We start from the raw sequence: 27,263 nt of genomic DNA on the forward strand, positions 1-27,263 counted from the left end.
TCCGGTTACCTGCTTGAGGAAGCTGAGGGTCTGCTGGGCAGCTGTGGTGGCCAGGATGGTGTGACTGCTCCCTGGGCTGGGCCGCAGGGAGAGGGCGAGGCTGGCCACCACCTGGGCCTGCAGCTGTGTGATGCTGACCTTCTCCTCCGTCACTGTCAGCAGCGTCTCTCCAAGCACAGACTCTGTCAGTGGGGACACCACCTGAGACAGAGTGGAGCAGGGGTGGGCCAAGGCCAGGAAAACAGCATCCCCAAGATTCCCAGCCACAGAGGAACCCCAGTGTTGTTGGAAGAGAGGGCCAGAGCGCGGGGCGGGGGTGGGGGGCAGACTGGGAGGCTGGACTCTTGGGCCCTGCTTTAGGGCTGCAGCTGGAAACCAGGGTCCAGAGGCCAAGTGAGGTTCAGGGGCTTGCAGGAGCCAGGCAGGAACACAGATGAGAGAGGTGGGGAGATTATAGGGTAAACAATAGCCCCACACATTGATAGATAGCGATTGATCTTGGGGAGACAAAAGGGAGTGGTGGGGACTGTGCAAACAGAACTTGTGCTCATGCAGTGTTGACTCCAGCCAGTTAGTGCGGCGGGGGGGGGAATGCAGGCCCAGGGTTGCCAGATTCATTGTCTGTAAAACCGGAAGTCTAGGTCTTTAAAAACAAGAGAGCTCCCAATGTTTCAATGATGAATCAGCCACTTTACAGATAAATGGATCTGGAGGCGGCTTGTAGCTGGTGGGTCACACTATTCACCATCTCTTGAGGGAAGATTTCTACCCGGGCACCCAGCTGTAGAGGAGGAGGGTTGGACTTGAGTTCCTAGGTCCCCAAATTGCCTTTCCTGAGCCCCCTCTCCTCACCCACACCTGCTCTCAGGGACCACACTAAGCCATACGGGGTTGGTAAATGTCGCCGGGGCTTGCAGGGAGATTGTCCTCCAAGGAGAAGTGAGGATCTTAACCTCTGGTGGTGGGGTTTCAGGAGGCGGGGGGGAGGAGGGCACGGGGCAGTGAGTGTGTTTTGGGGGCCTGCCGGAGTTGATCCCAGGGACAGAATCCCTGTCCCTCCTGGGATGTCTGTGTTCTCTGCCCGCGCAGGGCCCCTGTGCCTACCTTGAAGGGGGTGGTGCCCGGCTCCAGGCCAGCCAGCGTGCTGCTGTCCACCATGCGTGCCACGCGGGGGTCCCCCACCCGCATGAAGTCGCTGACCAGGTCAGTGACCTCCACCAGCCAGTCCGGGCCCAGCATGGGGACAACCTGGTCGGCGCCCTCGGACGATGTTGTGTGGAACTGCGTGAAGACCTGCAGAGTGGCGTGCTGGTACTGCAAGGTGCAGCCGCGGCTGGCGCTGGGCCGCCGCTCCTCCTCCTCGTCGTCCTCGTCCTCACTCTCCCGGGCCGACCTGGAGTGGTGAGGCCGGGGGTCAGGGCTCCTCACCCTCCTCCGACCTGCACAAGTCACTCCCTCACCCGTGCAGGCTGCAGGGTCCGCCCCGGCTCCCAACCCCGGCCTCACTCCTTCTGTCTCTGACCAGCCAGGAGCCAGGTGTCCCCAGCCTTTTCTCTCCCAGAAAGCCAACTTCCTGCCCCTCCCTTGGTCCCCTCAGCCTCTGTGGGTCTTCACCCATGCCTGGAAATCAGCGGCGTCGGACCCTGACAAGCATGGTCTCTTTCTCAGCACTGAGCACAGGCCTGGCCCTGTTCTCCATTCTAAACTGGGGCGAAGGCACTCCTTGCTCAGAGCGCCAGACTGCTCGGCTGGGGGTGCCCTTACAGCTGGGTGCGAGCAGAACTTGGAAGGGATGAACTTGGAGATTTGGCTGAGATTTCCAGGCAGCTGTGGAATGTGTGGCCTGGTTCCTCCTGCTGCCTATAGGAAAGCCCAAGAGGAGAGAGGTAAACTGAGCCAAGCACCAGTAAGCAAAAGGGAGGCAGGACTGGATGAATCGGGTAATTCAGCCTATCCAGGTTGCTGAAAATGCTAACGCCGGGAGATTCGCGGTCCGGAGAGCATGCTCTGGAGAGAGCGAGCCACAGAGGGCTCTCTCACCTGGGCTAACCCATCTTCACCACCACGCTGAGGTACATGCTAATGTGCCCATTTTGCAGAGGAAGAAATGGAGCACACAGAGAGGTTGTGTTAAGTAGTCCAAGGTTGCCCAGCTAGGAAGAGGCAATCAGGATTTAAACCCAGCCTATCTCACTTTACAGTTCACTACACCCTCGTGAACTCAAAGCCGGCCTGGGAGCTGGTCCCAGGGCAGAATCACAGACCCCCTCCCAGACCCACTGGGTCAGAATCGGCACTTTAACTGGCTCCTTGGGCGACCACGTGCACGTTCAAGTTTGAGAGGCTCTGATCCACACGGCCTGGCTCTTCCTGATCTCTGCGTAATTGAACTGAGCCCAGCTCTTCCTTGACCACCACTTCTCCTCCAACCCAGCCCCTCCCCGCTTTGCTGCCCGCCCCTCTTCCTCCCTCTGCCCTGCTGGCTCTTCCCTCCAGCAGCAGTGAGGGGCGAATGGAGTACATGCCCCTGAGATGCACACTCAGGTGCATGAGGTGCCCCCCAGCAAGGGATCCTGGTGTGAGTCACTGCATGGCTGGGTTGGTACACACGAGAGTGCCCTTGGCGTTCATAGGCTGAGGCACCCACATACAGGTTTTGTCTTTGGCTTGGCTGCTCTCTCACCCTGTCTTCCCAGCCAACTCCTTCCCACTCATTCTTTAAAACTTAGCCAAGAGTCACCTCTTCCAGGAAGCCTGCCTTGACTTATCCTAGAGGAAGAGGTGGTTCTCTCCTCTGTGCCCCCTGATTCCCCACACAGAGGGCTTCCTGTGTCCACCATGTCCTGTGGCATGTACAGGACAGCCTCCCTGCTGGACCCAGATCTTGGCTGGGTCAGGCACTGGTCACACTTACCCCATGCCTCAAGCACCCATCAGTGCCCGGCATAAAGTAGCTGCTCAGTAAATGTTTGCTGACTGCCTAACCGACCAGCAGCCTGTGTACACCCGGGGCCTTATACACATATGTGGATCAGACCCCATGCCAGCCGTGTCCACCTGTGAGTATCCCGAGTATCCAGTATGTGGAGGGGCTCTACCTCCGGTCGGGGAGGATAGGCACCCTCCAGCCCTTCACTTGGCTGAGGCGTGCATCCGAGAGCTCAATGTGCAGGGGCAGCTTGGGGACCCAGACTGTCATTTCCAGAGGGGCATTAAGGATGTCATAGCGGAAGGTGACCCTGGCGTTCATGGACCCACGTGACTCCTTTCCACTCACAAACACGTAATCGCAGCTGCTGGATACCTGGGGAGGGGGAAAGAGGGAGGTGTCAGCTTCAGGTGTCCCCATTCCCATTATTTCTTCACAGATCATCTCTCAGTGGCTACTACAGGAGGTGTTTGCTCCCTGGCAAGGGATGAACATGCACCTGCCTTTACAGCAGGCTGCTTCTGATGGGGCAGACCACACCTCAGAGGAGCCTTAAGGCTGAGGGCCCCCCAGGCTGGCTCTCCTTCCCAACATGACTGCTTGTGCCCTGGCACAAGAGAGGGATGTGTCCTGAACTCATGATTCCCCCATGGTCCCCCTGGCCCTGCGGCCACTGGAAAATAAGCAGCTGGTTAATTTCTGAGGCAGGGACTGTTCTAGCCAGGGGTGGAGGTAAGGGAAGGAGAGAGGAAAAATCAGGACAGACAGGTGGCTGGCTGCCACCAGTGGGTGCAGCTTGTACAAATGCATGCCCACCAGGACCCCGACTTACATTCCTCGAGGTTCCTTGGGTGGGCACGTGCCTGCCGAACACATCTCGGGGGAGACCTGTGCCAGTCCGCAGGACAGATGTAGGTGGGTGTATACGTCAAGTGTGCCCAGTATGTACCTGGCACACTCTGGAGTAAATCTCATGTGCAATGCGTTGAGGTGTTCCTGCTGGTACACGCCCATGGGTACACACCCTCGCATTTGGGGAGGATCTGATCATGTGGCTGGTGGGCTCATGACATTCTAAAGACTCTGCTGGGTGCCAGGGAGGGTGCCAGGACTCTGGCTCAACTCTCATGAGCCCCTGGCTGTTCGCAAACTCCTGCTAGCTCCCTTAATCATCTCAGGTGGGGGTGCTGGGACGTGGGACAGCAGCCCCACCAGAAATGCTCGTTTCCCACTTGAGAAGGCAGAGAACTCCATCTGAAGCCTGGCAAATTCCACTCTGAGTGCTGGCAAACTCCGTAAAGAACCCGAGTGTATTCCATCGAGAGTGGAAACAAATCCCATTTCAGATCTTTATGAATTCCCTTTGGTATCTAAGCAGTCAAGACTTTGTTCTGGTCCACTCTGCAGCCGGAGTGGCGGAGCCTGGGGGGCAGAGGCAGGATGAGGGCCTTTGCGAGCAGGTCCGTTTTTCTCCTGTCCCAGCCTGCCAGCCCTGGAAAGTCCCACGGGCCTGGGCAAGGTTTCTACTCCCCAGGCACCAAGCCGTCTGCTCTGGCTCATTTGGGGTGAGGGGTCATTCTTCCTGGATGCGGGAGGGATGAGGTGAGGCTCCGGCTCCCCAGACCTGGAGGGATTTGGGGTAGAGTGTGGAGAGACAGAGCATACACACTCCAGCCCCAGTTAGCCAGAGGGAAAAGGACACCCACGGCCCACTCCTCCTGCTCTCCTTTAGCCTGAGCTATTTACAGGCTCAGGGAACAGATTCCCTTTCCTGATCATCTGATTTGGGCACCTGCTGGAGGCTGGCCCAATAAACAGCTCACCCACCACACCGGCACCAGGACTGCCACTCTCCTGCGTCACTGCCTGTCCCACTCCCTGTGACTGCTGTCAGAAGGGGTAAATCTGGAGGCCCTCCTGGGGAGGTGGCAAACTAGGGGGGTCCCTTAAGTCAGACCGCTGTCCTGTTTGTCAGGCTGTGAGGACCTGGGGCCCGGAGTGGGTTTCTGGGGAGAGAGCTGTGGGAGGGGCCTGCAGGAGTTGGAGGATTTGAGGGGGTGTGCCCTGAGCAGGTCCTTCCTTGTATAACCTTCAGTCCTGGCTTAACTCACATGCTTTTGGGGCTTCATCTCTGAGCTGAATCTCTTCCATTCCCGCACCAGCACTGGGGTCAGGGTGTGTCCTGGAGAGGCCCCCTTCCCACCCTTGTTGCCTTGCCTGGTGTCTGTCCGGGCAGGGGCTCAGTCATCACTTGCTGTGTTGGATTGGGCTGTCTGCCTGCTCCCCTCTACCTGCCAGATGGTCTCTTTCATATTCCTGCAGGAAGCCCTCCAGGACCAGCAGTACCTGGGGCTTTTCTTCACCCCCACTAGCCACGGATGCCTGAAGCTATTCCTGCCACCCCCACCCCAGTTTCTCCTCCTCTTGCCTGCCACGGGGAGCTGCTTGGGATGCGAATTCCCCTCTGGCTTGGGTTTCTGTGCTCCCTGAAGGTCTGAGGTCCTTTTCCCAGGGCGCCCCCATCTCCAGGAAGCCCACCTTGATGATGTCCTCATTGTCAGATTCGCATTCCACTAGGGCAGAGACATCTAGGACGAGACCAGTCACCTCGATGGCGATGACCTTGACCGGGATGGCCACCGTCCTGCCCGTCAGGATAGCCGTGTTGATGATTTCGGTGTCCTGCAGGGAGGGTGGGGCCCTGCTGAGCGAGGGGCACTTGTGTTCCTCTGCTCTCCCAGGACACGCCAGCCAGGCCCAGGCTCCTGACTACCCTACCCCTCGGTTGCAAGGCCTTCCCCTGGGGACACCTGCACACATATGCGCAGAGGTGCAGCTGTCCAGTCTCACTCATCTTCTCAGATGCTCTGCTCGCTTGGCCTCCTGCTGTAGCTTTCTGGTCTACCTCCCTCCGCTTCCATGAAATAGCCCTTCCCCAGTCCCCCAACCACCTTCTCTTTGAAAACTTATATGCCTCTCAGAGTCATATCCAACACATCTGCCTGGCCATTCCAGGTGCCCCTGGGCTGGTCCAATGTCCCTCTGGCCATTGCAGGTGCCCTGGGCTGTTTGCAGACGATCACTCCAGCCTCACTACCCCATGGCACCCTTCCCACATGCACTGCACCGTAGGGCAAACTACTCCCATTCCCATCCCCACACCTTTGCCCGCGGGATCCCTGACTAGAGCACCCTCCTCACCATCTCTGATTGTATGAGCCCTTCCTTACACCTGTCCTTCAAGGCTCAATAGCACGGCCCGCTCCTCCAGGAAGCCTCTCCTGAGTAGCCTCTCCCTGGGTGAGTTTTCCCACCTCTGGCTCCCTGAGCATCTGCAGTCCTACTCTAGTACCAGGCACAGAGCGCCGCCTGCTTCCAGTGAGTGCGCGCGCGTGCGTGCACACACCCCCCCACCCCTCCACTCACAGGCACGCCTGGGTGCAGGAGACAGTCACACACTTGGGCACAGGCCCCCGCGTACACATGCACTGATCCATACGCACGCTCAGCCGGGCACATGTTGGTCACACACAGGCACCCATGACAGACACACGCGTCCACCAACCCGGCCGCTGCCTCCCCGCTCACCATGGCCAGGGGCAGGATGGCCTGCACATCCCGCTGGATAACCGTCAGCTCGGTGACCGCCCGCTCCAGGTCAGGTAGGGCGCTGTGGCCGCGGTAGTCGACGTGCCACATGATTCTCCGCTTGACTGACTGGCTGGTGAAGTTCTCCATCTCAAAGTCCAGCTGCAGGATCTCCAGTGGCCCCTGGCCTTCCCTGCAGGGTCAGGGTGGGAAGCAGAGCCCGGGAGGAAGGGCTGCGAGCGGCCCAGAAGCTCTGAAACCCCTGGTGGGGCCCCCAGCCCTCCTTGGCAGCCTGCCTGCTGGGGCCTTTGGAGCCTTCTCTGGCCACCCCAGGTGCCCTAGCCTGGACCTAGAGTCCCAGCACCACAGCACCAGCCCTCCTGCCAGCCTGGCTTCCTCCATCAAGGGTCCCCCCACCCCTTCTCAGTGCCATCCAGCAAGGAGGTGGGCAGAGGTGCTTACCAGGGGGGCAGCGGGGTGCCCTGGGCCCAGGCCACATCCACGGTGGCTGTTGAGTGCTTTGCCCCAGTTAGCAGCTCCGAGGTCACGTGCCACTGGCCGCTCCGTGACTTGGTGCCCAGAAGGGTCACACCCTTCTTGGCCTTCACCCTGGGACAAAGTGGAAAAAAGGAGAGGGAGAGGGTCAGCCTAGGGCCCAGTGACTGCCTGCCTGGGCCAATCCCGCCCCCCAACCCCAGGATGGGGCTGGGAGTAGGGGGAGCAGGTGAGTAATTCACCCCAGTAAATTATCCTGGACTCAATGCTGGAGATGAACCTGGGGAATCTGGTATCATGTAGCTGAAACCTCCAACCCTCTGTGGAGGCTGCAATCACTTCTACCATATCTCTCTGCCAAGCTTTTATCAAACCTCTACTTGCATACCTCAGTGATAGGAGACTCACTACTGCACACATCCCATTCCATTCTTAGAAAGCCCCTAAGGACTAGAAACCCCTTTCCTACATTTAGCTGAAGTATAACAGTCATGGGTTCTGCTGGGGCAAGGGAGAACAACTCTCCTGCATCTCAATTGTAACAGTTCTTCAGACAGTGGGAGGGGGGCAGGGGTTCCCTGAGTCTTCTTTGTTACTTTTTACCATAGTTTCAATTGCAGTTAGGTTTCAACCCTTGCAACTCCGTCTAGTCACCCTTCTCTGGACACTAAACACATGGGCATTGTGGCCTATACTAAATACAATACTTCAGCTGTGCTCTGATTAAGACTGACTAAAGAAGAACAGTGACCACCTCCTGAATTCTACATGCTCTACTCCTATTAATGCAGCCCAAGATCTGTGATGACTGATTTAAATCATATTCAAATTCAGGTCACAATAAATCAGGTCTATCCCTCCCAGGAATATCTGAACTTTAAGGTGGTGCCCTCAGGAAAGAGGACAAAATTTAACTCAAAGAAGTTGGAGGTTAATGCAGTGTTTTGGGTCCTATGCATAATGCCTGGGGCGGGGAGATATTTTGGTGGGGCCCTTGATACAATTGACTTAAAATATTTCTGAGTTTGTGAACTGTATCCTGTTCAGGGTGTAGAAAAGGCTGCGACTCCCGGAAATTTTTTCTCCCAACTCCAGGATTGGGCAAATGTCCTGACACATGGACAGACTACTGCTCATCTTTTGGCTCCCAGCCAATGGGCTGCTCTCTGATCTCCATTTCTTCTCTTTGGCCTTGGTCTCCTCATCTGTAAAATGGGAGAGTTGCACCAGCTAACATCTGTGGGCCCTTCCGACCCCATTCTATCATTCTTGATACCTATGCTTGTGAAAACTGACATTTCTCCTTGACCGTTTCCCTGAGCTACAGAGGTCAGAGGTCGGGCAGAAATTTTTGCTGTCATTAAGCCAGTGAAAACACTGAGACTCAAGTAAATAAGGTGTCTTCCTGAAGTTGCTCAAGCGATAAATGGAAGAGGTGGGATTAGGATGCTGGCCAGGCAGGCAGGCAGGGGCTCGCCCTACAAGGCAGGGAGCTATGCACTTGACCTCTGAAGGGAAGGCAGACCCCCTCCAACCCACCAGCCCCCTACCTGAGTGTGAAATGCTCCACGCTGGGGCTGGAGGGAGAGGAGGAGTTGGGGGCTAGGTAGAGGAGAATGCTGAGCACCTCCCCAGGCTTGAGGGGCCGATCTGGCAGGCGGATCATCAGGTTGCTGTCCAGCCGGTGCTCCTGCAGGGCTCTCCTGGGGGGCGGGCGGAACAGGCTGATGCTCCCGATGCGCAGTAGTGGGTGCTGGGTGGGGCTCTCCGCACGGGCGCCGGTCCCTGGCCCGGCTCCCCGACGTGCACCCCCGCAGCCGCCCGACGCGTCGGGGGCATGGAGGGTGTAGTAGAGTTCGGCCTGCTGACTCTCCCCCGTGGCCTCGGGGTCTAGCCCGTCGGGAGACTTGCGGCGGGTGGTGGGCGGCGCGGCTGGGGCGGGGGGTCCGAACCAGGCCAAGGGCAGCTCGGCCTGCACCAGGCAGGTGGCCAGGCCCCCGCTGAGGCGGCAGGAGCTCTTGACCTCCCGGGCGTCCCGGAAGGCGTGCAGGCGGACACAGGGCAGTCGCTCGGTGACGCCGAAGTCGTCCCAGTCGCGGCCAGCCACGTAGAACAGCACCTGGGCCACCGGCTGCGAGGCGGGCACGCGGGCGCGGACGATGAAGGCTCGCACCTTCCAGTTGACGGTCAGGCGCTCGGGGATGTCCAGGGTGCTGGACGGCTGTAGCAGCTCCCGGGCCACCACCTGGCTGGTGCTGAAGGGCCCCAGGGAGACGTTGAGGACGGGCAGCTCCTTGGTCTGGAATACCACGAACGGCTCCGAGCGCTGCAGGGAGCCGTTGGCGACCGCAGGCGGCGGGGGCCGTGCGTCCCGCAGGAAGAAGGCCAGCCGAGTCCGCGACAGGCGGTAGCTGACCGGCAGCACGGGGCTGGCCTGCGGCCCCGGGGGGCTGGGGCTGGCTGGGTGGGAGCGGCCGGAGGCTGGGGACAGACAGAGGCAAGAGCCCGGAGGGGTCAGCGGAGGCTGGGCTGGGACCTCTGGGCACCCCTGCCTCCCACCCCGCGGGGAGGGGGGGGCGACAGCTCCAACCCCCGCTCCCCCCTTCACCATTGCCTCTTTTGCCCCAGCATGGGGGCAGGGGTAGGCCTGATAGCAGCGCAAAGCATGGTGAAGCTTCCCTGGCATCCTCATCTGTAAAATGAGGATAAAATGGGCTTCTGCCTGGAAATGCAGTTGTGAAGATTTACCAGTAGTGTGCACAAGGGGCTGCAAGCAGAGTGTGGCCCTGGGAAGGCGGGGGCTCTGGGGGTTACAAGCTGCTCAGCACTCCGCAGGCATTGGCCTGTTTGATGCTCAGATGGACACTCCCAGCTAGGTAATCTACCATCTCCTTGGATTTGATCTGTTTTCTACAAATAATTTCTCTTTTTTGAGAGCCTGTTCTTGTATCTCACAGGTCAAGGTGTGGGACGCTTAAGCAACTTACCCAAGTCACCTGAGCGACAGGGGCCAGGAGTAAGATTTGAACCCGGGGCCACCTGACTCTCAAAGTCAAGCCCGTTCCTGCCCCAACTGCCTCAGGGTGCAGGGCCCCCGGAGATCCCTTATTTCCCACTACTCCCTCCCTCCACACGCCATACACTCAGGGAATTTGACCCAGTCTCCCAAACACAACGTGGGCCTTGGGTCTGACGTCTCTGGTCCCCACATCCGTGCAGGACCCTGCCAAATTCTAGCAATTCCGCTTGTTGACGCTGGGCTGTGTCCCAAGCTGTCCCCGTCCTCCATCCCCAGAACCCTACCCCGGTTCTGGCCTGGATGCTGTTGCTAGGACAACAATACATGGCACGACTGGGTCTCCCCTCTCCCTGTAATCATCTCCCCGGCATCCCCCCTCTCCACAGCAGCAGAGTGTTGTGCTCGTCCTGGACACAGATGGGAGCTTGTTGGCCCCTCACCACCGGCCCAACTCCCATTGGACACTCTCAAAGAATAGGAAGGACCAACATGTGGGGGTTCGAGGTTTGAGAAGCAGCTCTGGATCTTGCCATGGACCCCTGAGTCACTTTCCTCATACTAAAAATCAGGGTAATAGTAACAATGTTGATCTTGAAGGATATGGTGCTGTCACTGTTCTGTTTTCGAGAATCAAGTAAGAAAGCACTCTATAAATTATGCAATGCCATGCCAGTGTCTGTAAATATTAGGAAAGAATCTCTCCCTTTTGCTTACAAAACAAAATCCAAACTCACCTTGAGCCTGACTGTGACCCTCTACAACGGGGTTTCAGGCTCCCCTTTCTCCACTGCTCCCCCCAAGTTCCCACTGCCAACATGACTGGACACCTTCTGGCTTTAGCACTCGCCAATGTCACCTTATCTCCCCTCCTTGGCTCCGGCCATGCCCTCTAAGTCAAATTCGCTCCTTTCCTAACTGCACATGTCCAGATAGGAATCTTCCTCCACGGTCCAGCGCCAACACCACCTTCTCCGTGAAGTCCTCCAAGATATGACCTCAATTCCTGGGACGTTCCTTCTCTGAGGGAACCTCTCATCTTGTCTTGTGTGGAAGTTAGTTATCTATGAAGCTGTGCACTGAGGAAGCCTTCCACAAAGCGTGGCTGATTGCTGGGGACCCGTGTCGCAAGGAGACTCCCAATCAACGCTATAGTGGTTATTTGAAGTTTACATACATTTGTCAATTTATCGCTGTCAAAGAAACCTTGACAGTTCTACAAACCTTCCCAGCCAATTCCTCATAAAGGCAATGGACTAAAAATTCCCAGCTCTGGAGACTCTGGTGTTTATGTCCCATATTTTTTTTTTTTTTAAATCTGTGGTTTAATTTCCTCATTCAGAAAAAAGAAGCATTTGGCTCAGGGCAGGGGATAGGCCCTTGGGGTCAGGTGCTCTAAGAGGAGTGTCACCTGGTCTCATGCACCTGCTCAGGGCTCTTTCTGATTGGCCCTTGGGACCAGCTACAGAAACTGCCCATGGGGGTGCAGCCCATGCTTTAACCACCAGACTGCTTCTTCCATTCCCAGGAGAACTCTGTTCTCCTGTTCCATTCCCAGGAGAACTCTGTTCCTGGGCTGCCTTTCTCCCTGGATGCGCTGCACCCTGTGGGGTACGCCGGCTGCCATTGGTGGGCTAGAGGTGGGTAGCTGAGTTCAAGAGGAGGACAGGAAGATGCCTGGAGAGATGGGAGAGCCTTCCTGGCAGGAATCCCTGCCCCACAGTTACTCCAGGAGTCTCTGACCCTCACCATTGTAGGGAGTCTGGTCCAAGTCACACATTTGGGGTCCAGGACAACAATCTGAGCCAGGGCACAAGGAGCCAGCCAATTGCCTTGGAAGCAGTGAGAAGCAGGCAAACAAAGATTTCAAGACTCAAGTTCAAGTTTCTGCCTGTGGCACTCGCTGGCAAATTACATCCCATGTTGGGCCTTGGTTCCCACATCTAAAATTGAGATGGTGGTATCGGCCCCCTCAAAGGGATGCTAGAGAGTAGCTAAAAGGCCAAGGGGGTGGAGGAGGGCACTGACCTGGGTGGCAGGTTGGCCAGGGCTGGGATGGGGAGGGTGGCCATGCCTGTCCCACTGGGGTTGTGGAAGGGCAGCTGCCACAGCTGTAAGTGCTCCCTATCCAGGCTGGGTGGGGCTGCAGAGATCATAACCACTGTCCCTGCCTTGCTTACCATCCCTGGGAGATCCCAGACGCTGCTAAGTGGCATTTAGTCCCCTCTGACCCTCTCACTGTCCCAAGCTCCCTGTGGGCCATCTGGACCCCTGGGAGGCACAGCGGGGGCAGAAGCCATCAGATGGGCAGCAGATGGGGGCATGGAGGAGGGGACTGGAGACCACGTTTGCATGCATCCCTCTGGCCTCAGTGGATTTTTGGTGAATAAGGAGTTCTCCGAAGGACCTGCCCACGGACTGGGGTGCCATGTGGGGTAGAAGTCTCTCCTGCAGCATCCGAGGGGACACTGGGTGGCATTGAGGGGGAGGGGTCCTGGCACTGGGCAGCAGTGGATAAGGAGGCTGAGTTTCTGAAAGGGGGAGCCACCTGAGTTAAAAAAAAAACAACAGCTTGCTTTCAGACGGGGGAGCCAGAAAAGACAGTATCAGGGCGCTACAGTGTTTGTATTTATGTCGTCGTGACACACGACAGCCCCTCCAGTCACCACCGTGAGTCAGTCTATCCTCCAGGGCTCTGAGCCTCCTCTGTGGGGGCGGTGAGTGCTTCTGAGACTCCAGCACTAACCCCTGCTCTCCTGGGCTCACTGACGACTCTGCCGCCTGAAGGAAGTTGCTCGATCTCTCTGGGCCTCGGTTTCCCCAGGGCTGTGGGAGAGGCTCTGGAAGTGTTCTGGGGGTGGTGGGGGCCGAAGGGGAGACCTGTGGAGCCGTCGGCAGACAGATCAGGTTTTCAGGGATGCTCTGTGGGAAGGTGTGTGCACGCTTGTGTGTGTGTGTGTGTGTGTGTGTGTGTGTGTGTGCAAGTGTGCATGCTGGCCTGCATCTCGGCATGGAGCAGGCCCAGCCTGAAGACAGAAGAGCTGCTGGACGGTTTCCTGAAGGACCGTGGGTGGGGGAGGAGAAGATCTACACAGATCTGAGGTTGGGGGGCTCAGGGTCGGTGGGGAGAGGTGCTGTAGGGGTGTGAGTGGTGGATAGCCTGGACCCCCAACAGAGGGGCAGCTGCTCCCATGGGTTGGCGCACACCTGCCCCTCCCTCACCAGGTGGCCCCTACCTGGTCTTCAGGCTTGGCCCCTCTCCCGGCTCCCCTTGCTCCCCAGATCACTCGCCCTCTAGACCCCTACTTCCTGCTCTCATGTTCTGGGCCAGCTCACCCAGAGGACCAGGCTTGACCCTGTCTTCCTGTCCCGCCTCAGCTCCCCTCAGAGCGGCCTCCCCGCCGGAGTGGCAGCTGGTCTCCACTCTGTGTACACAGCCCCGGGCCTCCTGAGGCATTTGGGCCTGGCCCCGGGATCCTCTCCTTCTCACGGAAAGGGCTTCCCCACATCCTCTCGGGCGCATGAGGGGTGTTATGAGTTAAATTGTGGCCCCCCCCCACCTCATTCGTGAAAGACCTGACCCCCCAGGAGCTCAGAATGTGGCTGTGTTTGGAGACATGGCCTGCAAAGAGGAGATGAGAGTAACATGAGGTCATTAGGGTGGGCCCCAGTCCAGTACGACTGGTGTCCTCACCAGCAGAGGGGATCAAGACATAGATACCCAGAGGGAAGGCCTCGGGAAGACGCAGGGAGAAAGCAGCCCGCTGCAGGGCAAGGAAGGAGGTCCAGGAGCAGTCCTCCCCACTGACCCTTTGGCCTTGGACTTCCAGCCCCCGCACTGAGAAGCAAGAGTCTGTCGTTTTAGCCCCGCAGCCTGTGGCGCTGTGCGAGGGCCGCCCAAGCAGACTCACACAGGGGATTGGCTATGTGTGCCCCTCACAGCCTCAGCCTCCCCAGTAGGGAGTGGAGACACCGTACTGGGGATGAAGATGGGCTGGGAGAGCGCACAGGGATAAGGATGGCGGCCAAGCCACTCCCAGCCCCTTCCTGACACCACACCCAGCATGTGACCCTTTCCCGCTCAGCTGACCCCAGCAGTACACCCAGCTCTTCACAGCGGGGGTATCTCGGAGGGGGGTGTCTATGGGTGCCACAGTCTGCACTCCCATCCCTCCCTGCCCAGCCCCTTGGGGAGCACCAACCCAGGGCTGCTTCTGGGTTATGCTCCCCTGAGAGGCAGTGGCCTTCATCGTTCCTTTTTTGTTCCAGAAAGACATGATGGCATGATAGAGGCTTCACTGGCCCTGTGTCCAAGGGCATTGGACTGGACCCATCAGCACCCAAGAGAAGAGGGGAGGAGATGAGGTGTGGGGTCCCCTCATCCTTCTGTGCCTGGTCCTGGCACCGCCTCTCACCACAGCCACCTGGATTGTGCTTCCCTACTGCTTGGCTCTGTCCAGCTTGGGCTCTGACCGGCCTGGAGCTCGGCCCTGGTGTGTGTGACATGCAAATGATCGCCAAACTATTTCATCTGTCACTCCTGGGAATGCTCCTCGCAGGCAGGCCCATGTGCCCCTTCACCTGTGCAGAGATCTCTCAGGCCACACCCAATACCAGGAGGCATCTGCTTAGTTATGTTTTGTCTTTCCAGCTGGACTGGGGTATGGGCGGACACTGGGTTAACGAATCTCAATTCTACCATCTTATAAGGCTTGGGACACCTGTGCAGGGCCAGTGGCTGGACAGAGGCCCTCCCTTCTCATCTCAGCTGGCTGTTGGTGTCTGGGAGCACAGTGGGGGCCTCTGGACACCCCCAGGAAATCTTCTCACTTTCTCTCCAGGCACACAGGCCAGCCCCTGCCCTTTCCCCCACAAACTGATTGGAGGCTAGAGCCAGGCAGGCCGGAGACGGGGAGTGGCCCTGGCCATCTCCCTGCTTCTATCTAATCAAGATCAGATGCCTCCTGCTTCTACGTCTAATTGTCCCCAAATTAAAACTAATCACTGGCAAATCAGAAAAAAAAAAAAAAAAAAAAAAAAAAAAAAAAAAAGATTGTCGTTAGCTTTGGTGAGTTTGAGGCTGAGGGACACAGCAGGGTATCAGCAGGGCCCGAGGGCACAGGGCTGTGCTGGGAGCGGGCTTGGTTACTCACCGGTGTGTGTGAGCGTGTGTGTGCCACACCAGATGTCAGTGTCAGGGTTCCCGAACTTGCCTGAATGTCAGACTCATCAGGAGGGAAAAAAACAAGCGCAAACCGACTCTAGGGCTGGACCCGGGCTTAACACCATCCTCATCACCAGGGCAGAGACCCGACGATCTGTATGCTTAGCAAGCATCCCAGGCCTTGTTATCACAGGGTCTGGAAAACAGCGCTAGGCTGGAAGGGTTGGGCGATGCTGAAGGCTGTGGCTTGTACGGCGTAATCTGGCGCTGCTGACAGCGGATAATGAAGGACCCAGAGTCTAGAACAGGGCCTGGCATACATAAGCACCAAATCTATGAATGGATGAAGGCATGAACGAGACACAGCAAGAGACATGGTTGCTGCAGATGGCCAGGATCCCAGGGTCCATGCGTCCACTGTCAAGGGGCCAGGGATGGGCTTTGCACAGTGAAACCACCCCCCTCCCCGCCCCCTGCAGGTCAAGCTCAAACCTCTAGGCCCATAGCAGGGCTGGGACTTCAGGGGAAACCTCTCTGGCCCAGGAGAGCTTCAAGGGAGGAATTAGCAAGGGCTGTAAGGAATGGGGCATCCCACACACCCTATGGTCAGAGGGTACACGAGACAATTTTCTCATGTTCAAAATATGCTTTAAAGACCTTGACACCGTTCATGCTCCTTGACCCAGCGGTTCCCCTTTGGGAATCCCGTGCATAGACATCAACTCAAAGATTTATGTAAAAAGATATTCACTGCAATGTTATGTTTCTCAGTAAAAAATTAGAAACACCTTAAAGTGTCCAAAAGCAGGGTTTGGTTAAATAAAAGCAGATGCTTAAGAATGGATGTGTGCAACCATTACACGTCTAGTTTTCAAAAAAAGAAAACATTGACTCAGACGGGAAAATGCTCACAAAATAGTTTGAACTAAACAAAGAAGGGTATAAAACTGGCTCTACGGTGTGATACCAATTTTACATAAAAAGATATAGACCCTGGGAGGAAAGACATCAGAATGCTAATGGTGGTTATATCTGGGGGGCGGGGATTCTTGGTGATTGTTATTTTTTTACTTTAGGCTTTGATGTATTTTCCAGTTGTCTGCAACGAGCATGCATTGCTTGTAAAATTAGAAAGGAAACAATAAATGTCATTAAAAAAATGAAGGAAAGTGTTTGAAGCCGTTCCAAGATTTTTTTTAAAAGGAAATTGGGAAAGAAAAAAAAGAAAAGAAAAGAAAGAAAGAACCTGTGTGGTTGGGGAGCCACACAAACTCACACTCAGATCCTAGCTTTGACGCTTCCTCGCTGTGTGACCTTAGGTAAGTTACTTAACCTCTCTGGGCCTCAATTTCCACACCTATGAAACGAGGATCCTAGAACCTATTTCCTCACGTTGTTGTGACTAAATAAGCAAATTGCTGGTACAGCGTCTGTGCCCAGTGTTCATTCGTTTATTCATTCAACACTTATTGGTTATTTCATTCTGAGGAGGGAAGGGCCGACCTGCTTTTCTCTAGCACTTGATGTATTGTTTAGCTCACAGCAGTCTTCTGTCAGTGTCTGTTAAGTTAAAAAGGACAAGTATGGAGATGATTGGTGCGCGGAGCAGAGCGTCCCAGGGAGCTCAAAAGCAGCATGAGGCTGGAAGGAGTACAAGCTTTGGGGGGCCCTGGAATCCAGCTCAGGCAGACCAACCAGTGGCCTGTTGTGTGACATCCCGCCCCGCCTTCCCTTCTCTGGGCCATCAGGGAGAAGCAGATAGTCCCTGCCCTGCGTGCCACCTGGGTGACCTAGGCACGGGCAGGTGCCATGTATGTGGGGAGTCTGGTGGTTTCTGGATCAGGCAGAGGTCAGCTGAGTAAAGAGGAAATGACAGCTGGGCCTGGTGGGCCCCGAACACTGCCCTGCCCTATCCGCTAGGACAGGGCCTCCACATCCTGGGAAATAGTTTGGGTCTTGCGCGAAGATGCCGGCCAGAGAGCCAGCAGGGGATTACGCCCAGCCCGAGGCTCTGCTCATCATGCAGAGACACGTCTGTCTTCTTATACAAGGATGTCGTATAGGCTGGTCCATGGAGGATGTCCCCACCCAAGGCTGGGGCTGCCCTAAACCATCTCTTTGAGGAGCAGCCCAGTAGAGGAATGGGTGCCTCCCTCCTGTGGGCCTGAGCTGTCCGCCTTCCCCTCCCCGCCAGCCCCCCTCTCCCTCCCCTCCCCCACTTCGCTATGCCCCTCCCCAAGGCAGCTCCATCAGGGTGGGGCTGTCTCCCTCCCAGCCTGGCTCCTGAGCTCCCCTTGCTGAGGCCCCGTGTGCCTGGAGCCCGGGCTGGGCTGGGAGCAGCCAGGGTGCGTACAAGAGCTAACCACTCCCCTCGTGGGCCGTGGAGGGTGGGCTGGAGGCAATCAAAGCTTCCAGAGGCCCATAGCCCCCAGGTGGCTCTTGCTCTCCTCCTTGGAGGCTACAGATCCTCAGGAGGCAGCTTCCCTGTATGGTAACACCCTCTGTGACACCTGGCTGGGAGAAGCTGGGGGGAGGGCCTGGGAGGGAAGCACCCATCCCCTACTCTGCTTCAGTTCCCCACTGCCTTCTCACTGCCAGGAGCACCGGTGACGGGCCACCAGGTCGCTTCCCGCGTCTACCCGGGAACTCCCTGTCTCTTTGCTGTAGGGATGGCAGGGTCCCCACCCCAAAACAGAGGGTCAGGAAGGCTCCCCTCGAATGGGCTCTGCCTTCATCAGCTGTGTGAGCTTGGGTAAGCAGCAGCTGAGACACCTCTATCTCAGTTTCCTCAGCTGTCCTGGTGAAGGGTCATAGCCTCCCTCCACCGCGAGGCTCCAAAAAGGAAATGCATGTGTTGTAAGCGGACTCATAAAGCCCTTCAGCCACGCTGTGCACGTCAGCCTCTTTAAATGTCAGCTTTTGTTTGAGAGTTACCGTCCTCGTCACTGAAGGGACACCACACGGCCTCCTGAGGCGGGGTCTGGGGGTTCCCCAAAACCCAGTGACTGGCTCCCTTCCTCCCTGTGCCCAAGCCTTCTGTGCTGTGACCAGGGGTCACCTGCATGCTGCGCGATTGCTTCCTTTATCCCTGGCACCAAGCACACAGCCATGAACCGATGTCTGACTGGGGGTCCTGGGAGGTCATGTCTGCTGAGGTATACACATGCACGGGCACACACACACACACACACACACAGAGGCCCACACACAGGGTCTGTACCAGTCATCCCCCTGCAGGCACCCTGCCCTACCCCTGTCCTGGGACAGCTATCCTGACCTGGTCACTCCTTTGGCTCCCTCAGCCTAAAATCCCTCCCTCCACCAGCTGTGACCCATCATCTTCTAGAAGAAGGAAGGAAATCAGAGAGACACAGACAGAAGAATGGAGGGGAGGAGGAACCATTGGCAGATGAGAGGAAGAACCAAGCTTAGCTAAGTCGGGGGCTTCCCAGGGGCCCAGACAGCCACGACCCCCAAGGACCTGCCGTTGGGAGGCCCTCCTTGCTGGCCCTGACCATCGGGTCCTGCTCCTGGGTACCTGGAGCCTGGGGAGGGAAGAGCTGCACAGCAGGTCAGAGACCCCTGGAGCCAGGGATCCTGTGTCCCGGCTCCCTGCTGGCCCCAGGGGCACCTTCCTGCTAGCCCTGGAGCCTCAGAGCCAGAGGGGAGCGACTCCAGGAATAGTTTCCTGGTCCTGAGAGCCTGGCTAGGCTCCCTCACTCCCTTCCTCTCAAGCCTCTGTGCTGTCTGTGGAATGCTGTAAACTGCACCGGCCAGGCCGGGGGGTGGGGGGCGGGGTACAGAGCCTCAGGACCCACAAAGAGAGGGAGGGTGAGAAGGGATGGCCTGGGAGGGGGTGAGACAGACCTCTCGGGGGAGTCCAGATGGTGACCCCAGTGCTGGAGGAAACTGAGCACAGAGGCAGGGTTCCTGGGGTGGGTGAGTCCCAGAGAGGAGGGGTTAATCGGCTTTGGGGACAGAATCCTGGTCCCTTCCAAAATGTGCAGCAATCCGCCCCCGCCCCCCATCCTAGTGCCTGCTCTGGGGACCTGCCCTTAGGAGCTGGGAGCGTGTGTCTGTTAGTCTGTCTGCATCTGTGAACTCAGGATGAGGACCAGAGGCTCAGACAGGCTGCTGCGGACAAGGAGGCCTTGTGTTTCCAGGCAAGCATCCCTCACCCCTGGGGAACAGCTCTTTTATTGATTTCTGAAAATCCGGAGGGAACCCCATCCTCACCTCTGCCCCCCGCCACAACTCCTAGGGCGAAGGCCAACCTCAGTCTGCCCAGCTGTAATGGGCCTGATGTGAGGCCCCCTTTGTGGTGGAAAGGGTTGGGTGAGGGCTCTAGCGTGGAGGAGGAGGGGTTGGGGGAGTCCTATGTGGCCAGGTCTGGAGTCTCCCAGTGGCTGTGGGTCTCAGAACAAAAGGAAACTGCTGGAATAGCCCCTGGTTCCTGGCTTCCCCTACCCACCTCGGGCCATGTGAGATGGAGTTCCCCCAGAACCCCAAGCCCACATCACTCCAAACATCCCTGTTTCTGGGATTTCAGGAAGATCACAGGTGCCTGGGTGGATAAGGCAATGGGTCCCACTGCTGTGTTCAGGGGAGGGGGCTTCTGCAGACAGAGCCCTGCTCTGCCAGTCCGGTCCTCGGGCCTCGGGCAGGGAGGAGGGAAGGGCGGCTACAAGCAGGGCACCCTCCAGGGAAGCAGGCCTGAGGGAGGTGGGCCCCCCCACGAAGTCACACCACACACTCGAACTGCCCCTGTCCAAGAGCCTGGAAACCCAGGCTTGACCACCTCTGCTGGTCTTACCTGTGCAGGCCTCTGATTCTGGCTCCCAGGAGGGCTGGGAAGGGGGGATGGCGGAAATGAGGCAAGAAAGAGGAAGGGGTTGGGGGGGGGTGGTTGGGAAAAGGAGAGAGAAAACTAGAATCAGGAGAGAAGAGGGAAGGTAGAGAAAGAAACCAGGAGAGGGAGAAGGGAGAGGGGGAGGGAGGAACACCTCATCCCGGCAGGTGCCTGGGGGTGAGGGGTGGGGATGGAGGACAGGGCAGGGAGGTGGGCAGAGGGCAGGGGTGGGGGACGCAGGGCAGCCCCGCCTGGAGGCTGCCACCGGAGCCGCAGGGGAGGGTCTGTTCTCTGAGTTACACTAAATGACTAATGTGCATTATCCTAATTATAGCGAAGCAAGCTGAGTCTTCCCACTGGCGCAGCGCCTGCATCTCCTAATAAACAATTAGCTGCAAACAACAGAAAAAGAAAGTGTGTGTGTGTGTGTGTGTGAGTGTGTGTGTGAGTGGCTCCAGCCTGCGTCTGCCTGCGGTGGGTAGGGGTGGGTTTGGAGCTGGGCCTCGGGAAGGGGGAGGCTCGGGGACAGCTGGGGAAATCTCCATCACCCCTGCAGCCCACTCCATCTCTGTGTGTGCGGGTCAGGGCTGCCCTGCTCAGAAGGGCCTCGAAGGGCAGGGCAAGCTCCTAGGGGGAGGAGCTGGCTCAGACCTTGGGGGGGCCCGGCTTAGACCTCGGGGCTACTTTACAGAGAGCAGACCCTGGGCTGAGTGTATTGCTCCAGCCCCACAATAAACTGCCAGGGAAGGAACCACGGCTCAGAGAGGCTAAGAGGCTTCTGGCCCCCGGCCCCAGAGCTGGGGTCAGGCCCCAGTGGGCCTCCTGATTGCCCTCGCCCTGGCCTCACTTCCGCGGAGCACTGGGAACTGAAGTTGGGGACCGGGCATACTGACCAATGGAGCTGTGTTTCCTCCCAGAGTTGCTCCGGGGGTGGGCACTACCATGAATAAGGGACTTGGCAGCTCGGCCACAGTGCCCATGTACGTGAACTGTCTCTGACCACAGTCCTGAGAGGTGGGCCTTCCTCCGATCCCGTTTTCACCAAGGCCCAGTGACAGGAAGGTGTTTGTTCATCGTCCCAGAGTTTTTGCTGCAGAGCAGGGTTTGGAAGTCAGACTCCAGATCCCTGGATGGATCAGCAGGATGGGTGGTGGTGGGGGGGCGATTCAGCTGGGGCTGCATGGCTGGGCCCTGGGTGACAAAGCCCCTTTTAGGGAGTTTCCAGTTGGGAAGGAGAGAGCTGCCCACCGAGGGGCAGAGCACATTCCGAGCCGGTCTGGGCATCGGGACCTGGAGAAGGAGCCCAAGACGGTCCTGAGGCTTTGAGCCTTGGCTGGGCTTCCCTGACTCAGTTGCAGCTGTCTCGTGCCTTCCCAGGGAGCCTCCTGTGGCCTTCAGCTGGGGCCTTGGGAACTGGGAGGCTGGGGCGGGGGAGGCCCCACTCTTAAACCGTCCCTGGGCTGGAACACGTGTGTGTGCCAGAGGTGGGGCCAATTTGGGGACCAGGGCCTTTGCCCCCTGCAAGGAGTGACTTGGGACTCAGTTCACCACCGGCAGGGGAGCAGTGTGACCCTCTGTCTTGGTTCGCTCGAGACTGTCATGGGTTTCATACAGATAGTCCCTCAGTCCTGGGCAAAATGACATACCCAGTCACCTTAAGAAGGAGGTTAACCATTCCTTCCCTCTCTGCCCCACGGGGTTGTGACAGGGCCCGGAAAGAAGAATGACCATGTGTGCAGGGTGACTGTGGGGCCCGGCCAGTTTCCCGGGGGCGGGGCGCGTGGAGGGTGGGACCTTGGGTGATAGGATCTGCCTGTCAGCTGCGGGGAGATCAAGCCACTTAATCTCTGGGCCTCAACTCCCTCACCCACAAAATGGGGCCAACAAAACCCACCTATATACAGGTGTTGTCAAGAGTAGGTAAGGGAATCCATACTGAGGGCTCTCACGGACCCCGGCTCACAGGTCCCTGGCTCACATCGCCCCCACGGAGCCCTCCTGATCTGCTCTGCCCCACGCTCACTGCCCCTCAAAGCCCAGGCCCTCTGGTATCTGGTTGCTCTTGGCTCCACACTGACTGACTGACAGGCAGTCGTCTAGCTGATGCTTCATGGGCATTTCTGATCCAGGGCTGATCAGGGGTCTTCAAGACTCTCTGATTGGGACCACCCAATTTACAGGTGAGAAGACTGAGGTTCAGAGAAGAAAAAAACCCTGCCGGAGATATCACAGCTCCCACCTCCCCCCATGTACCGTGCAGCCTCATTGCTGCCCATTCCTCCTCCTCATGGGATGCTTTCTATCCTGCTTCCTGGGCCAGTATCCCAGGCGCATTTCATTCCCACATACCCTGCATTGCGTGTCCCTACCTGCTCTCAAGTCATCTCCCACTCCCCACACCACACGTGGGTCTGGGCCACTCCAGTCCTGCTCTCTGCCTCTGGGCCTTTGCAATGCTGTTCCCCACACACTTTGCCTGGTAGGTGTCGCTTGTCCTTTGATTTCTCCCAAGTGTCACCTCCTCTGTGATGCCCTCCTTGACCGCCCCCAAGTCTGGGTTAGGCACTTGCATCCATCATTCTGCATTTTTCTCTGTATGGTGACTCGTTTTCCAGGTTTTGCTTTCTCTTAGACCGAAGCCTTGCTGAGAGCAAGGACTGGGCCTTTCACCTTGCAGCCCGACTGCCCAGTACTACAGTACTCAACAAAGATATTCAACACGAAAATATTTACTCAGCCCCTTCTCTGCTCCAGACCCTGCTGGGAGCTGCCAGGGAGACAGAGATAAAGAAGATAATTTCTGTCCGTAAGGAATTTGCTGGCGAACAGGGAGAACAGACAGGTGCATAAATAACCACGCTAAAAGGTAGGAAGTGCTGCAAGGCTCAGGCAGAGCCAGATGCCCCGGGGGTGGGGGCGGGGAAGGAGGGGCCCAGTAGCAGGGGTGTCCACGAATGGGAGAAACACATCAACTCAGGAGTGTGAGGGGACCTGGCAGAGAGGGGGCTTCCAGGCGGAGGGAGCAGGGTGGCAAATGGGGCCTGGGAGTAAGGTTGCTCTGGGCTGGGTGACATTAAACAGAGAGCTGGGGAGGATGGCAGGGGTCAGTGATGGAGGGGGGTGAAGGGCTTTGGGTGCCCGATGGAGGAATCTGGGGATTTATCCCAGGGGTTTTCTAGCTGTATACCCTGGAGCCCTGGGGCTCTGCATACAGGTCCGAGGCCCTACAAGGCCCAGGGTGGCTCAAGGAGGGGGTGTTATAGGGGTCCTCAGTAGCTTCTGTAAGTCAGAGATTTTCACAGAGGCTTTCACATGCATGATAGCTTTTAAAAGTTTGCCCATCTATGCCTCGGGTGATGGGGAGCCACTAGGGTTCTGGAACAGGGCCGTCATGCCATGAGGTGGTATCTGGCCTGATCTCCCAGCCCCCCTCCCATACACCCTGCCTTCAGCATACACTCAAGACAGCAGGACAAAAGCAGGGGACCTGGATGACGCTGCGGCTCTGAGGGGCTGATGCATGGCGTGAGAAGCAAACGCCGTAATTCCCAAGAATTTCCCGAGTTTATGTTATTGCAACAACCTGTCAGGTCAGCCTGGGCTCCAGACATCCTCAGACCAAGGGGCCAGACCCCTGGCAGGTACCCGCCCCGGTCTCCAGCTCACCTGATGGCCCCCTCTGTTGACAACAGCCTTCTGCTTCCTCCTCTCCTGCCGGGTCCCTGTACCTGGTCCACTCAAAGCCAGTCCCACCCGCTGTCTCCTGAGTACCTGCTGGGAGGGCAGCAGAACTGAGCCCAGGGCCCTCCCCACCCACACCTGGAACTTGCCTCCTTTAGGAAGCTGCGTGGGCTGCTGCAAGGCAAGGCTGGTTGAGGAATTCCTGCTCCTCGTGCGGAGGAGCCTGAGTCGAGGGTGACCGTGAATCTGAGCAATCAATGCTGAACCGTGTCTGCTGTGGGGGCCGGATGGGGACACAGTGGTCCCTGCATCTGTCTTTAGTGCCCAGACCCCGGTATTCAACGAGCCCTTTCTGAGCTTCCTTGCAGCCCTCAGATTCCAGAAGACGCCGCACAAGGGCAGGCTGCATCGCTTCAGTGTGAAGGCCACCTGCTTCCCCATCTCTGCTGAGATCTGCTCTGACACCTCTGTGCTCGTAACGCCCCACATGGTTCTCGGGGCGCGGCGGCTCCAGTCCTCCTTCCTGAGAGGAAGCAACAAGAAGGCAGACAACAGACTCCCCTTCTCAACAGCCCTTTGTTCACTCTGACTTGGGGGCAACCATGAAGTCCCACCCTGCAGGTCAAAGTCTGAACTTGCCCGGTGAGGATGTGCTAACTGCTGCCTCCTTCTTAGGGGGCATGACGAATAGCGATGGGGATGGCAGTGCTATTCATGGAGCCCGTCTGTGTGCCAAGAGCTTTATGCAGTCTTCTTTCCGTTCTCCCACAAGGCCGTGTATGCATTCGCCCAGGGTTATACAGGAGGGCGCTATGGCCTAGCCATGCCCAAGGTCACAGCTAACAGATCATGACTCCGGAATTCAAGCCCAGGTCTGACTAGCACCAAGGCACTTCAGGATGCGAGGGAAGAGGAATAGATCTGTCTGTGGCTCCAGGAAGCAGGAAGGTTAGGACAGCACCCAAGGACAACCACGACTTCCCGATCTGAACACCCGTCACCCTGTACCCTTGTCCGCCTCCCCTGTGGTCTCACGTCCTTGGACATGAGGACAGACTCTCATCTCATCGCTGTATCCCCAGGCCCCAGAGGACATGTAAGTTTTCCTAAATATTGGACAAAGATCAGCGAATGGAATTTGGGGGCAGGCAGACTTGGAACTAAAAATGAGGTGGTAATTTCTTGGGGTCTGAGCTGTCCAACAATGGAAAGGACTGCCTTGTGGGGGTAGTGGGCTCCCCATGCCTGGAAGGATCCCAGCCACCTGAGGCTGATGATCTCCCACAGGGGCTTCTGGGCAGGCAGAGGGTTGGCCTGGAGGACCTCCCAACCATGAGATTCCGTGAGGCTACTGTTCTTAGGAACTGTGTCTACATGTAAAGCTGCAGGAAGGAAGGAAGGAGTAAGGGAAAGGAGGCGAGAGGGATGGGGTGAATGGGAGATGCAGAGTGGGGAGCTGTCCTTCAGGCAGGGCGGGTGCAGCCAGGGAGGGCAGCTGGGATGGAGCAGGAGACATCAAGCTGTCGTGTGTCTGCTCGTTAGGGAAGTCATGGGATTGGGGTGGAACACTGCCCCCAACCCCAGGTGGTCCAACCCCTCCCTCTCTCTAGGGACACAAACACAAATGCAGAGTATGAGGCTGCGTCCCAGGCCTCCCTAGGCACATCCTGTCCTATCCCTGGGCCTCAGTCTCTATGCCTGTGATCTCTGGGGCCCTTTCTGGCTCTGAGTCTGCCTCAGTTTCTCCCTGGTGGCAGATGGAATTGTTGGTCTTGATTCTTCAGCGCCCTGTACCCCGCCATGGCCTTGTGGAGGTGGGTGGCCTTCCCCACCTGCTAATCTGGAGCTTGGCCACAGCTTGCTTAAGCTAATGAGATTCTAGAGAATGAAACACACACAGAGGCTTGAAACAGGCTTGCACAGTTGGGCCTTTTCAGCACAAGAATACGCCCCAAGTAGCATCTGATCCAAAGAAGATGCGAGAAACGTGGAGCAATGGGGGCCCAAACCGCAACTCGGTGTCCAGCTGGCCGAGCCCAGTGCAGAACAGCCAAACCCCAGGCACCCCGCAGACTCACGAGAAAGAGACACACCTTGACCCGGAGGGGCGGGGCTCATCTGTTATGCGGCTTTATCGTGGCAGGAGTTGACTGATAATCATTCCTAGACACAGGGAACCCTGTGAAAGGTCTCCTCAGCCTTTCTCCTGCCGGCAGACAAGCCCGGAGCCTACTGCAAGCACAGGGCGGTTCCCTGTGAGGCTGCAGCCCCAGTGGGACAGCGGGACAGGGTCAGGCTGCCCTGAAGCTAGAGTGTATTGGGGGGGGAAGCTGGTGCCTCCTCCAGGCTGGCTCTGGATGACCAGGGAAGGGCCCCCAAGGAGCCTACCTGGAAGGGGCAGCTCCTCCTGTCCCATGTGGCCCTGAAGATGGGGTACCAGGCACACCTGACTCCCCAAAAAGAGAAACCTTCGCTGGCCGCAGCTGTGAAGAGCCACGCGGTTCTAGCGCTGGGCTGAGCCTCACTCATCATATAGTTCATGCTCGGAGGGCCCCAATTGCCCGTGTGACAGTCGGGGACAAGGGACCTGAGTCTGCTCACTTAGGACTTCATGGCTGATTACAGATGGAAATGCAAGCTGCTCTTCAGGCCGCCGAGGACAGGCGCATCCTCTCAGCGCTGCCCACGTACATCCGGCCCCTCCAGCTCACCCCATTTTTCTGGGCAGTTCTGGGCAGCGGGGTTGCCAGCAGTGGGGGTCTGCAGCTCAAGTTTGGACTCAGACAAGCCTGGCTCTGAACCCCAGGCCCGCTTCTCTCCAGCTGTGTGACCTTGAGTGAGCTGCTCAACCTCTCTGAGCCTCAGTCGCCTGTGCATTAAAGCGCTGACAACGGTTTGGATGCTTCATGGGGCAGCCATGAGGACAGGAGGGTACGCACAGGCTTGTGCGTGGTGCCCGGCAGATAGGAACTCACTCAGGAATAAATGCTAGCCATTGCTGTTCATCATAAATCCCGCTCATTAGACTTAGGGCTTTATCTTCCTGAAAATGCATTTGTTCCTTAATCAGTCCTTCAAAGTCTTTCCATGCACCAGGTGGGGCCAAGAGGTCACCACTGGACGCTGAGGGGAACAGACCACAGGAGCTAACTTGGCTGCTGGGGGTGTATAGGGCAGGGAATCATGGGGTCCTCCCGGAGGCTCAGCCAGGCCCTCAGCTGGCAGCTTGACTATGATTTCGCCAGGAAGAGCCAGGGCTGGGTCACATGGGACATTCGGGGCGTGGTGAGTTCAGGCACCGAGAGCCATCCAGGTGGGGGAGCGCCCTGAGAGCACATGTTCGTGGGGAGAGGGCAGAGAGGTGGGTGAAAGCACAGGAGAATGGGCAAGGCCAGATCAGGGCCCCGGATGCCACCGTGAGGAGCTTGGAGGATTCTATCCTGCACATGGGCAACAGGAGAGGGAAGCTAGTAAAAGGTGGGAGTGTGATGGTGGCATGGTCAGATTTTCGTGTTGATGACAGCCCCTCAGACACGGGATG

General features: G+C 57.5%; 1 protein-coding gene across 3 annotated transcripts in view; it reads right to left on the bottom strand.

Moving 5' to 3' along the window:
- The window catches only part of TMEM132E (transmembrane protein 132E), a 53,021-nt gene that overhangs the window by 3,235 nt on the left and 22,523 nt on the right, over window positions 1–27,263 (bottom strand). The window contains exons 2-9 of one of the 3 annotated variants that reach the window (XM_045986618.1): window positions 23,708–23,815; window positions 8,563–9,493; window positions 6,980–7,126; window positions 6,518–6,710; window positions 5,468–5,611; window positions 3,099–3,304; window positions 1,105–1,393; window positions 10–201 (exon numbers count right to left, since the gene is read on the bottom strand). In XM_045986618.1, the coding sequence (XP_045842574.1) occupies window positions 10–201; window positions 1,105–1,393; window positions 3,099–3,304; window positions 5,468–5,611; window positions 6,518–6,710; window positions 6,980–7,126; window positions 8,563–9,493; window positions 23,708–23,815 (2,210 nt within the window). The remainder of the gene's footprint in view (window positions 1–9; window positions 202–1,104; window positions 1,394–3,098; window positions 3,305–5,467; window positions 5,612–6,517; window positions 6,711–6,979; window positions 7,127–8,562; window positions 9,494–23,707; window positions 23,816–27,263) is intronic. The other 2 variants (XM_045986619.1, XM_045986620.1) reach the window with 2 other exon arrangements.

Source organism: Meles meles, chromosome 18, assembly GCF_922984935.1.
Source record: "Meles meles chromosome 18, mMelMel3.1 paternal haplotype, whole genome shotgun sequence".
In the NCBI taxonomy this organism is placed as follows: Eukaryota; Metazoa; Chordata; class Mammalia; order Carnivora; family Mustelidae; genus Meles; species Meles meles.